The sequence below is a fragment of the Saccostrea cucullata genome, unplaced genomic scaffold (assembly GCF_032062105.1).
Source record: "Saccostrea cucullata isolate Sc308-1 unplaced genomic scaffold, CSIRO_AGI_Scuc_v1 ctg45, whole genome shotgun sequence".
NCBI classification, from domain to species: domain Eukaryota; kingdom Metazoa; phylum Mollusca; class Bivalvia; order Ostreida; family Ostreidae; genus Saccostrea; species Saccostrea cuccullata.
In genome coordinates, this window is record NW_026939164.1 from 682,299 (window position 1) to 696,688 (window position 14,390).

The following is a 14,390-nucleotide window of genomic DNA, read 5'->3' on the forward strand; positions in this document are numbered from 1 at the left end:
ATCGATCAGCGTAAAGCGGAATGATTTGACGGGACATTCTACTGAAATATGATAATAGAAAGTGGAGCCTATGCAACTATAACTACTGGTTTGGTGTTTAATTGATGATTAGTAAATTGCAATTAATCAATAGTTATCATGTTACATATCATCATGTAAAAAAAAAACATATATAAAAAGAATAAGCATCTAGTTTATCTTTTACTTGCTTTGATAAAAAAATATTAAATGCTTTTTTTTTTAAATAAATGATAAACATATGGCTTCTCTATAGAGGGATCCAGTTTATTCACAAAAATACAAGTAAAACAAATTATACGAGGTAATGAAATAAAATATTAGCATTAAAAATTTACAAAGTAGTTTCAGGTCGTAAATTAACAATAGACTGAATAACGTTTTCACCACACATTTCGTTTTTGTGGAACATCCTCTAAAATAACAGACTATCGACACTGGACAAATGATTTAGCATTGCCATCTTATCCTTGGGGACAAGATGACGAAACTCGTAGACTAGCATTACAATACCTCAGGCAAGGCCACTATACCAATAGAACATTCAATTACAAAGACTGGAATTGGCAGAAAAGCCAGGAGTTTGACTGTCGGAGACAATTGTTTGTATTGGAGCCTCCTGGTCGACCCCTAGTAACATTCTGTCTTATTTGATTGATTTTCAAGTGGTGCCAAATGGTTTCGTAACCGTTCTCATCCTTTTTCTGTCTTGGACTCTAATGTAGTGGAAAATTCGGTGACAATGTTAATAAACGCTAAAAGTTTATGACTTTATAGGTTTTGAATGTTCATGGAGCCTGTAAAATACATGTAACAAAACTTTCTTCTCATGATCAGTGATTTTATAAAACTTTTCTTTTCGTTGGAACATATATATATCTTCTTTGCTGAAGGGAAAACGAGTACGACAGATTTCATGGTAGAAGATAATCTAAAGTGAAAAAATGTGCAAGGTAAGTATGGAGATAATTTAATATCAAAGTGATTCAGTAAGATGTATAAAGAGAAACTAAGACTTCACAAAAATGTTGATGTAATGTACAAAAATTTCCTTACGGTAATTTTTGTTTTATGTAATGAACGTTGAGTCAAATTTGTCTGGTAATCTGAAGCCACTTGGAAAGTAATGGAATCGATAAACACGATAACGCTATTAGTTTTTTCGCTTTGTTTATCCCGATCAGTCTTGATATTTCTAAAAACCGTGTTAATTGAAAAAAAAAATTGAGTTCATGAATAGTGAATAATAAATGCAGAAAAGTTAAAACTAAAATGTGGTAAAAATCAATTGGAGGCATAACAATAAACTTGGGTACGATAAATTATTAACAAAGAAAGGCGTTTTATTTCTCCATGCATAGATTTTATTTATTTCTGCAGGTAATTATTTATAATTATCTTAAATCTTTTGACTTGATCTTTGTATGCTACATGACACCTCTCATGTCCCTTCACTTTAACTTTGTACATGTATGTATCGATCTGATGCTTATTATTAGTAAATAGGCTCTCTCAAAGGTCTGATTAATCCTGAATCAATTAATGTCATTCCAGACTCATAAAATAATTGATTTCATGTGTTCTCTCCATACCAAGCTTCAAAATGTGAAATTATTAAATGTTCAAATAATGTTCAAATAATGGAAGTTTTGCTTTATTTTGATAAACGGTTATTCATACTTTACATAGCGCAGTATACACAACACTTAAAAATGTACTGAAAGTGTATTGATTTGCTTTGTTGCTCTTTTTTTCTACGGCTAGAAACTCTATATATTTTCAAAATTTCTTTTTGTATGTATTCTCTTCTCAGTCTTATAATAAGACAATTTGAATTTGAAGACAATTTGAATACAAATAAGGTGAAAGCAAACGTAGACATTTTAAACACCAGAAAATGGATCAGGTTCCATGGAGGAGTAAGGATCCCCAGCCAAACGGTCATACCTGCCGTGTGTTCATTTTCATGATCAGAAAATCATTTGATAAATGATAGATTTAATTTGCTGACAAGGTCTTGTATCGACCAAAGAACTTAGGAAATGACTTCAAACAAGACTGTTAAATGAATATTTTTCAACATCACTGTAAGTAACTTAAGTCGTTTTAGAAGTTGTTCAAATGTAGAGCATGCTCTCGCATATCGAATAAACCGAGAGATATCTATCCGAGCCCAAGTATCACTTATTTTTCAAGACGGTAACCATGTATTTTGTTTATTCTGAAACGTACTTTGAAATATCCCCATAACGAGCTATTTTCAACCCGATTTAGGCTGTAGTTGATACTAAGCGCAAACATTGCAATGCACATGGCATCCCAATGCTTTAGAACGTCGAAATACATGATGAGGCTTTACATATATTAGGACTTTGACCGATTAATGCTTTGGTTTATAAGGTAATCTTCTTTAGGCCAGAGCAAGGAGTAAATGCAGGATAAAAGTAAATGATGCTGAATAAGTTAGGAAAATAGACGATCAAAAAAAGGTTAATTCATCACGTTTTTCATAAAGCCCTGTTTTGTTAGGTTGCTGTGATCGTCTTTTTCTGGTAAAATATCCAAATATTAGTATGAAACAAAAGTGTCGGACTCTGAGATTATCCTTAATTTCACGTTCACTGGGATATAAGTCGTCAACAAATGAAAGGAATGGACTATTTGTTAATTGATATAAGCTATATATGCCGTCAATATATTTAAATGTCGAATTGAAGGGTACAGCCAGTGTTTTCTTCTTTTCATGTATATTTTGAATATATTATGCTTTATATGAATTCAATAATAATATGCTAATAACGACACGCAATTGACAAACCTATAAATTCCAACAGAATGTTGGATGACCCAATTTTCAAAAGCCACATAAGTCAGAACCTCAAGCAACTTTTAAAAGTCAACCTCAGAGTATTTGTGTGTACCATCAGAATGATTTTAACAGAATAATTGCAATTGCTCAATGGCAAGGAAAGTAGTTTACGAGTGGAAATTTTATTGAAAAGTAGCTGTCAAAAAACTTAAACTTAAATGTATAATGCAGATTGGTTGTTCTACCAAGCTTGTAACTTTGCTTTTCATAAAAAATATTTACAGCAGTGAAGTAAAAACATTTTTAGTGCTGTGCATCTATATATTTGAAATGGTTTGTGAACTCCAAGGAACTTTCATAAAATCTAAAATCACAAGATTTAACCAAAATCAATTATATCTAAGAGCTACTTTTTCAATAAAAATGAAAGGCGTAAATTTACTAGTGATTGGTATTTTGCATATTTATAACTTTAAAAACATTCTGATTTTTGACACAAGTACTTTAAAGAAAAAAGATGCTTGGATTTTTAAATGACAATATCTATATTTTTTGAGGGATTAAAAAAAAGGGGGGGGGGTATTGATGTCGGAATTCGCATGGATAAAAATTGGCCCCGTTATATCATGCAGTAACTAGACCTATATTTGTACTCATATGCAGCAAATTTGATTCAAAACTTTCTAAATGAAGAAGATGCCGTTAAATGTGACATTCAATTCAACATTTAAATGTACTGATGACGATTTATCAATTAACACTATTCATTTTCATTCCAATGTTGATTTGAACACAATTTAACAGATACCACTTAATCTGGAACATCTGTGTCATATTTGGATATTTTGCCAAAAATAAAAAAAAAGTTACACGCAGGGTCATCAGGCATATCCACACTGTCTGTGGTGGGCGGTTGAGATACGAAGGACATCAACTGGGGGTTAATGGAGATAACCTGGTGTATATCTTCGATGATATACTAAGGAATCCTTCATCTTCCTTGAAAGTTTCTGATGAACCATGCGAAGCTCTCCCAATCCCAACATTGATTCAAAATCGAGTAAAGAGAAATGATTATCCGAACAGTCGTAATGATTCAAATTTGTCAAGACCAAAGATCTTTGACCTAAACCCTTCCTACGGTACGGATGCGGTGTGTAAGATAAACACTCGCATTACGTATGGTAAACCAAGAAAAGTTGGTACGGAAAACAGAATTCAAACACTCACGAAAGTGAAATTGAAAAACATAAGACCAAGTTCAAAGCTGTTTTCATTGTCTTCTCTTAACTGCAGATCAGTTAAAAACAAATCACTATCAATATGTGACTATATACTTACAGAGGACCTTGACTTAGTCGCATTGACTGAAACTTGGTTAGGTTCCTCTGTTGATGAAGCTGTTGTGAATGAACTGAAACCATCATGCTACGAAATCATTCGTCAAGATCGCAACAGTGGACGCCGTGGTGGTGGAATAGCTCTTGTCTTTAAGAAGGGAATTGATGTGACCGTTCTGAACACAAGCTCGGATATTTTCACTCAATTCGAACATCTAGAAGTTACAGTCCGAATAGAAGACATGAGAATGAATCTATGTATCATTTACAGACCGCCACCTTCTACTGTGAATGGTTTAACTACCAGTCAGTTCTTCTCAGAATGGGACACCTATCTTGATCAGAATACTATATTTCCCCAAGACCCAGTAATCACTGGTGATTTCAATTTTCACGTCGACAATCGTAGTGATCCTGAGGCAAGCAGGTTGTTACAATCCCTTGATGATCGCAACCTTATACAACACGTGGACGAGCCAACCCATGTTCACGGACATATCCTAGACTTGCTTATCACACGATCATCTAGTGAAATACTATATTCACGTCCTCAAGTCAAAAATCCTTCATTGAGTGATGTGAAAGGAAACTTGTGCTGTGACCACTATGATATACATGCAACGTTCAACTGCAGAAAGCCACAACATCAACGTAAAGAGATTACGTTTAGAAGGCTCAAGAATATCAACATATATGACATGAGTAGAGATATTAAAAATCAACTACAAGATGAATCCGCACGAAATGAGAACACGTCTGTTGACCATTTAGTACAAGGGTACAACAAATGCCTCTCGCATATTCTAAACACTCATGCGCCTCTTGTTAGCAAGTCAATTCTTATAAGAGCTAACACAGAGTGGTACACAGACGAGCTCAGGACAGCGAAACAACAGAAGCGGAAAACGGAAAGACGTTGGCGTAGATCTAAACTGGAAATACACCACCAGCTTTTTAAAGCGGAATGTAAGCAAACAGGCCAATTACTACACAAGGCAAAAGAAGAATTCTATTCTACTAAAATTCAGGAATTTAGATATGATCTGAAAAACTTCTTTAGGGTGACGAATTTATTGATGGGTAAGAATCAGGAGAGTCCCCTACCAACATCACCATCAGATGAAGATCTTGCAAATAAATTTTCAACGTTTTTCATAGACAAAGTAACCTCCATCAGAGAGACACTTAAACAAAAAACAGAAAAAGAAGACAGCTATTTAGGCACAGACGTATACTATCAAGGGCCTCTATTAGCTGCTTTTGAACGTACCACTGAAGATGAAGTACGTTCACTAATAATGAAGGCACCCAGTAAATCATGCGAACTGGATCCAATTCCAACAAAGCTACTGAAAAAGTGCCTGGATCCGGTAATACCGCTTGTCACAGAAATTGTTAATGCATCTCTCGATCAGGGAATTTTTCCGTCTGCTTGGAAGGAGGCCATAGTTCGTCCACTTCTTAAGAAACCTGGACTAGATAAGGAAGTGTTGAAAAACTATCGGCCCGTATCGAACTTGAGTTTTATCTCAAAAATATTGGAGAAAGTTGTGGCTCGTAGGATTGATGCCCATTTGGATGCGAATTCTCTTCGCGATCCACTTCCGTCGGCATATCGTCCCAGGCACTCCACGGAAACGGCCCTCATCAAGGTCCACAACGATATTGTGACAGCCCTAGACCAACAATCTTCAGCAGTCCTTGTCCTTTTGGATTTATCCGCTGCTTTTGATGTTATTGACCATAATATATTGTTCCAACGCCTAACTGTGTCTTATGGTTTCCGTGATGGACCTCTTGAGTGGATCAAGTCTTATCAAGAACAGAAAACAATGTGTCACAATTGGATCCGTCCGATCAGAGTCTAGACAGCTGCCTTTTGGTGTCCCCCAAGGATCTGTACTCGGACCGAAATTGTATTGCCTCTTCTCCAAACCCATTGGAATCATATGCCACCGCCATGGAATGATATATCACTGCTATGCAGATGATACACAAATCTACATGATCATAAGACCACTGGAAAATTGGAACAATTACTTCTCTCGACTTGAAGCGTGTCTTAGTGAAATTGGTTCATGGATGACATCAAACCTACTCAAACTAAACCAAGAAAAGACCGAGCTAATAATCTTCTCCACAAAGCAACACCAGAAGTATCTGCCAACATTACAACTAAAAGTTGGTGATAATATCATTGAAAGCGTGCCATGTGTAAAAAATCTAGGTGCATTTTTCGATCAACACCTTACTATGGAAAAACAGGTATCCTCGGTCGTCAAGTCATGCTATTTTCAAATAAGCAATATTGGACGAATACGGCGCTTTCTTACAAAAGAAGCCTGCAAGACCATGGTGAATGCCGTTATCACTGCCAGGCTGGACTATGGGAACTGCCTTCTATATGGAGTGTCAAAGGCCTTACTAGACCGGATTCAAAAAGTCCAGAACACGGCAGCTCGTTTAGTTACAAGATCATCGAAACGGGAGCATATTACACCTATCCTAGCTGATCTTCATTGGCTACCTGTTTCTTTTCGACCACAATATAAAATCTTGACATATGTCTACCAATCCTTACACGGGTTGGCTCCATCGTATATCAAAGATCTTATAATGGAATACAAGCCTACCAGATCACTGCGATCTGAGTCAACATCACGGTTAGTTGTTCCTAAGATCAGGACGAAGACATATGGTGAACGTCGACTTGGTTGGGCAGCAGCATTTTTGTGGAACGACCTTCCTAATGATATAAAGCAGGCCCAGTCCCTGGATATTTTCAAAAGACAATTAAAGACGCATTTTTATAGGATAGCTTTTTAAGTTTTAGGTGCTCAATTTTTAGCAGCAAATCATAAATTACAAATGATGTTCTTTTATTGAGTTTTATTGATGGTGTAATTGTATTTTGTATGTAATTTGTAGTATTTTAATGTTATAATTTTGAACACATATATGAGTATGGGTTAATATTTTATATAAGTTTTCATAGCTTTTAAATTATGTTTACTTGCGTTTTATTGTACAGCGCTTTAGAGTTATATTATTAATATTTAGCGCTTTATAAATTCATATATTATTATTATTATTACTTGTAGCCTAACTATAAAGCTTGCTGGAAAATCTTTAACTTCCGTCATTTTTATAGCAATAAACTCATTATCATATGCATATTAATTTATTGCGTCTCCCAGTTGATTCTATATACAAAAGCATCCATGCCTTTAACTATAACAGCTATTGACAAATATGTTAATGAGGCTTCTTAGTCTCATTTAAATGCGAGACTCTATGGTCGATAAAATGACTTTGTTGGGAAATACATACTATCATTAAGTCGAATGTTGACTGATTTGTTCACACTAATTGTCAGGTCATTATTTTCATTACGACCGTTATACGGATCGGTCTGTTTACTAGATTATGAGAAGGAACAAACGGAGGACGAGACCTGTCCATAGGGATGCTTACTGCTACATGACACCTGATCTCACTTCTGATATTTTAAGAGTTCTCTGTTTGCTTTGCTCCAATTTTTCAATTGTTTTAATGGACATTGAGCTTGAATGCTGGTTGTAATATTTGCAATATTTATAATTTATAGCAAATAATCAGGTAGCTAACCAAACTATGACAAACAGTTGACAAACGCCACGGTAATCTAGGCAAACAATTTCTGACAAATTTGATTTGGATACATGATGGCACCTTATTAAATTAAGATAATTTTGCGTAAAGGTGATATTGATGAAAAAATATATATAGATTTAAATTCCTTCTCATTTTTTTAGTAAGTTTCATAGAGTCAAGCAATTTATTATCAAAATATCAAATTGATACCTTACAGTTCTTTAAATATGTGTGACAGATGGACAGACGGAGAGGCACACAGACAGACACCGGTAAAATGGCCCCTTAGTGTCGTGCTGCTAAGTAGGCTACGCAAAGTACACACTATAGAGCTAATCTATAGTTTACATGTATTAAACTTTTTTTTTTTTTTTTTTTTTTTTAGATATTTACATTTTACTACTTTTCCCCTCATTTCTGGAGACAGGAGAGTGGTTTTGTATAATAAAGACATTATCCCATTTTTCTCATTAAAAACCAAGATTAATATACTAATAATATTTAAGAAGAATATTTTACTTAGTTTACATTGTCCGACTGACTTCACATAGCAAAAATTATAAGAAGACTACAATAATAACATTACATCTTTAATAACAATTAATCTTTAATTAACCAATTAAGGATATATGATCAAAGCTGAATTAACTTGGTCGTTACACACAACGCTTAAATTCATTATCAATCTTCATGGCATCTAAATGAGACACGTATTTTCGATGTGACTTAAACCAATAAAAGCACGAGAAACAAGTGAACGACATATTCTGTCTTCCATCAATTATTTATACAATGGTTTCTGTTAGCATGTGTCGTTCGTTCAAATCCTATATGGATGCAAGAACATAAAAGAACACAATCCATGTGCATTTCCATAGCCTGTAGTTTTTACATGGAGGCAAACATGCAATTTGCGTGAGATGTTTTTCTTTTAAAGAGAGAATCTGTGACGTCTTTTTCTTGTTTTAAGCACGGTAGCACACCGTGAGTTTTACTTCCTGACAGGATTATTTTCCAGGAGAAATCTTTGTTTTGTGGCCATGTCGAAGGTAGGAATCCTGATGTAATTTACTGTACAATGACCTGCCCTTATCATTTTACTATTATAACTCCCAGGTATTTTGATTTTCATTTACGACGAATTTCAAGTGATTGATAAAAGAGTATTGCCTCTTGAAATGTATTTCAGTTCTAAAGATTCTTTAGGTATATTTAATTATTTCTCTTTATTGATTGAATGAAATTTTATGCAAAAGAAAAATCATATACATTTGCTGATTAGTGTTCTCCTTTGAAGAGATGTGATCCCTGGTACAAGAATTCCCATTTGCTTTGTATAAAAGCTCGTAAAGACTTTATTCCATTTTATTTTATTTTTATCTTTCATTATCAAAACCTTTATAGTTTTTTTATTTAGAGAATTTCTATGAAAATGCTTTAACATCAATGTTTGAGAATATACTTATTGAATTCTTCAACATTAACCATTTTCCCCGTCTATTGTGTTGACAATATATTATATATGCATGTACATAAATGAAATAGTTTTGATTTAGTTAAAAGAAGTGTATACATTAAATGAAATGAAACATATGGAGAAAACGAACAGTATCCAAGATCAAAAGTCCATAACACAATACAAAATAGTAGCAGAGGAAACACGGACCTCCAAAACATCAGAGGTGGAATCAGGTGCCATGGAGGAGTGAGCATCCCCTGAATGTCTGTCACAATAGTCGTGTGCTCCTTGTCATGATCTGGAAATGATGGAAAATCTGTCAATTCAGTGTATAAATAAATGACTAATAATTAGTATGAAAAATGTCAGTATGCATTTGACTCAATGATAAATTGTATTTGCTGACAAGGTCATTGTATTGACCATAGAACTTACGGAATGATGACTTTAAGGTAGGACAATGAGATGCCAAATTTTTTCAAAAATTTTTGTCAACTTTGATATGTATATCTCAATATATTATGAAAGAAATTGTTCATACTTTGCCCACATTGTCTGAAATATGGCCTATCAGACCCCTGTAAGAAGATTATGAAATCAGACACTGGACTTGAGAATGAGCCTTATTTTAGAATTATCAATTGATCTATTGTAAGTTTGTGTTATAACTTTGATTAAGATATCCTTTTTGTTACTTCATTTAGTAAGTCATATTGATACTGGACCATTTGAGAGAAATATTAAATAAAAATAGAACATACATAGCGTCGGAATTGAAAATTCACATGTAAATATTCTACACTTAAAGTTTTCCAAAGAAAAAATGTATGATTCAATTTTTGCAAAAAATTAACAGAATGATTAAAATGGGTCCCAGAAAAAAATGTGTAAAAATAAAGAAAATTGAACCGGTAGTTTCTGATATTTTGGCAATTAAAAGAATTCAAATGGCAAAAAAAATAAAAGATTCAGTAGATGACGTCACAATATTTCACCTTTAACCTCTTGATATGACCTTGACCTTTATAGTACACAAAGAACAGAGACTCCTTATGTGTGTGTCCAAATATCAGCCCTCTACTATTTATTGAACAAAAGTTACACTGCATTTTATATCAGACTGTTACAAATTTTGCATAGACATTCAACATTCCAAAATGTTTACCAACATATAGGATTCTCTGATTTTTTCACAAAATATGCGCAATCATGCCAAAACTTGTTAAAAATTCATTGTTGTATATTAATAATTCTTTTTTTTCAGTATATATTTCCAGGAGTGGGCACTTGAAACGTTTCAGCAACTAGTTTGACAATAATTTATCTCGTTATAGAAATTGTTTATTCCTAGAGAATGCTCAAATCAATTGAAATAAATAAACTCCGTTTGTAGGTGATGAAGGTATATTGCTACATTATAAGTAAGGGAAGTTGACGATAGAATAGTTAAAGTCAACACGTTTATCATAGAGTTTGGTTGTTAGATTTTTATGAACGTCTTTTTCAAGTAAAATATCCAAATATGAACACATGTGTCAGAGTCTGTTATCTTTTACTAGTATCTTAATCTCATATTTTGATACACATTTTGAATTTTAAAAAGGTTTTTCTTTATTAAACATAAATTGCGAAGTAAAGAAGATTGAATTTATATATTTCCATGGACACTTAAAACGACATAGTTCAAATATTTTTAAGGTTATGATTATAAGAACCAAATATAAAAAGAAAGAAAGAAAATGGGTCAAAGGGTGCACTATTTGTATATCTCTGATGTGAATTTTTTTTATTTTAAGAGTAATTGCATTACAATTTATTTATGCATTCACTTGCTTTTTAATTCTTCCTACCAAAGTTTCTCAAAGTTAACTTTATCATGAGACATAATGCGTTTAATCTCATGTTTGCTTTTAAAACTATATTTAAAACTCTAATGACTATCAATTGATCACAATACAAGTTCCTCGTCTCTTACTTAAAACTGCTATGACTTGTGAACGATGAAATTTATTTTTCAACATTTAAGTGGTAATACTCTGACATTTTGTTTGAACTTTGGTCTGAAGCCATTTGCAATGAGATTTCAACGATATAGTTATGTTGTTTGACATGTCTTTGAGCTTGAATTTAATACATTAAGGAAGAACATTCTTTGGACAATGGACTTTTAATACAACTTAAAATCTTTGCTATGGCCTACTGAAAAGGAATAGGGACTTACAATAGTTCACATTTAAATAGTTACATGCATTTTCCTAGATAAATAAAGTACAGTAGTATTAGTATTTACAGGAAATTAATAAGAAAAAAAATATATTTTGGAGATCGGTTTCTTTCCTTTCAGCGTATAATTAATTGTCATTGTCTGGCTTTCCATCTCTTCTAAAAGCAAATTATTCTATAGATTATTAGTCATTTTTTTCCTGGAGATTCATTTACTTTCCGCCGGATATGTCTTTCTGTTTGTCGTTTATCCAAAAAAATTACTTTGAAGGATGCCGACAACACAGGCGAAAATAAAAAGCTTTAGACAAGACATTTCCTTTTCAGCCTTCTAAGAAAGACAAAAACAATCAATAAGAAATGGCTTACAGTATAAACTCACTGTCTGCTTCACTGACCTCTATGTTAAATTTTACCAATTCCAAGTCTCCAATAATAATAATTTCTAATCCAACAGAAGAAAAGGGAAACAACCTGTATGTAGTTTTCGTTGGCTACTATTCTAATTAATTTATATTTAAAAGAAATGTTCATTTTTTCATGTTTGTCATTAAACCCTGAAATGATCCGTATATCGCTACCTGCATACTGGGTTTTATCTTTCTTCTAACTAGGATCAGTTTTCTATGTATTTCCCTTCAAAAGGCTAATAGGCAAATTATACATTTGACAGCTAAAAATGTCCTTAATATAGATTTGAAGAAAAAAAACTACATGTATTAATACGTTGAACAATTTTTTACAGTCAATTGAACAAAATTTTATTTAGAACAAAAGATTTTCCCAAGAATACAGTATCCAAATTTTCTTATTGCATGCAGATAAAGTCAATTCTCACATGTGGACGAATTCGAAATACAAAAAGATTAAAGGTACAAGGGACATTTTAAGACGGTTTTTTCTTGTGAATTTTGACTGGTTTTCGAATCCCCCATATGATTCACGAATGTTTATGATCACATATTCTTGCCTTATATCATACTCCGTTGCTGCAAAATTTGATTACTTATTCTGTAACAAAGCCATTAGGAGTAGGTGTCTATCAATTCCTTCTCAATATGGGCCTATTATTATGCATTCTCTTTGTGATATCATCCAAGAGTCTTCTCGCCGAATTAATGCGGAATTTATTTGATTACCAGTTATATTTTCCTTTATAAGCAGGTGTCACGTTGCCTTTATTCATTCATGCAAGAGACTGATAATGGCTGTTATATAAAGAAATACAAGATAATAATTAAACAGTGTACTAAACGAACTGCAGTCTTTATTATTACTGTGAGAATGTTCACCGAGAATGATAAAGTCATTTTACCAGTAAACCCCTCTGGACAGTATGTAGTGCAAAGTTGAGGTTTATTCATACTGCACACTCTGTACATTATCTGTTTTTTGGTTATAATGCTAAACTTGCAAAATTTGTATTGTTAACCTGTTTTAACCGATTTTAATATGAAGTATACAAAATATAATACACTGAAATTCACTGTAAAAACTTTAAATTGGAAAACAGTAAAATCTTTGATTTTATAATTAACTATATTTAACTGTAGTAAGCTACAGCTACAGTTCACTTTATTAGTTTTACTAGTTCGGTAGGGCACACGAATATGAGCATTTAAAGGGGGAAATGTTTTAAAAGTTCTACGCAAGACATGATTTGTCATATAAATAAGTATACTCAGACAGTGGAGATTAAAATTTGTTCAAATCAACATTTGACCAAGTAGGATAGAATCATAACAGGGTACCAATTCTTAAAGTATGTTCGTAAAATATTTCTGAAGATTTCTCCCGTTAACTTCTTCGGAAAAATTATCTTATATTGGGGACCTGTGAGTGATAATTTTAATAATTTATATCTACACTATATAGAGGTTTTTGACTTAAGTCTCTATTTTGGTCCAATGCATTTTCAATAGGATTTAGTTTAAAGTTTTTTCATACGTTTGCTTTTTCTTTACAACTTCCTATCAGAAAAGAGAATTTTATTGCGAGGATTGGCACTTTGCAAGATATGATGATATTTTTTTTATTATTTCTATTGTCTGAGAAAATCATGGGATAAGAGGTAGAAACGAATTTAAATATGTATTTGAACTGTTTCAGTAGAATCTATGATCTCTTAAACTAATTAAATAAAACTAATCAAGATAAAAGCGATTTTGAATGTAATATGATTATTCATAATAATGTTTATCACTTTTAATATATAAAAGAACATACAAGCATAAGCATATTTCGAAATCCTTTAATAAATGAAGTATCAAGAAAATTACGTTATTTTCCGAAAAGTATTCAAGCTTAAATGTCATTTCAAACAATTCAAATGAGAAGCAGATCAAACCTGAATCTCTAAAGCTTCAGAGGTGGGATGAAGAAGTGGGAATCCCCTGTCGACAATTCACTAACAATGCGTGTTCATAGGCAACATACTGGCCTAACAAGAAGTATAAAAATTTTAGTTAGTACTTGATTTAATAATGTATTGTATTTGCTAACAAGGTAATTGTATCGACCATAAACTTGCTAAATGATTTCTTCAAATGAAATTGTTAAAAATATTCTTATTTCTTAAACTTATTTGTAAGTAACTTGCCTCGTTTTAAAAAAAATATAAGGAGCTCTTCAGTATATATTCCACAGAGAAATATTAATAAAATTTGCAGGTGATAATGCTATATTGCTACAAATATGTAAATAAGGGAAGTTGACGAAAAGGTAAGTTCATCACGTTTGTCTTAAAGCCTTGTCCATGTAGGTAGGTTACTACCAAAGTATTTCTCCCGTGAAATATCTGAATATGAAACAGATATGTTAGACAATGTAGTATTATCTTTTGTTTCAAGCGCATGGGATATACAAGATTGTGTCAGGTGGACATATGAATGGAAATAAATATTGTTAA

At 32.8% G+C, this 14,390-nt stretch overlaps 1 protein-coding gene across 2 annotated transcripts in view; it reads left to right on the forward strand.

Annotated features, from left to right (window-relative positions):
• The first annotated feature begins 947 nt into the window (after positions 1–947).
• LOC134252437 (ras-related protein Rab-37-like) overlaps positions 948–14,390 on the forward strand; it is a 40,555-nt gene continuing 27,112 nt past the window's right edge. The window contains exon 1 of one of the 2 annotated variants that reach the window (XM_062734928.1): positions 948–971. In XM_062734928.1, coding sequence (XP_062590912.1) covers positions 963–971 — 9 coding nt within the window. In that variant the 5' untranslated portion in view covers positions 948–962. Of the gene's footprint in view, positions 972–8,709; positions 8,850–14,390 lie in introns of those variants that run through there. The other variant, XM_062734927.1, reaches the window with a different exon arrangement.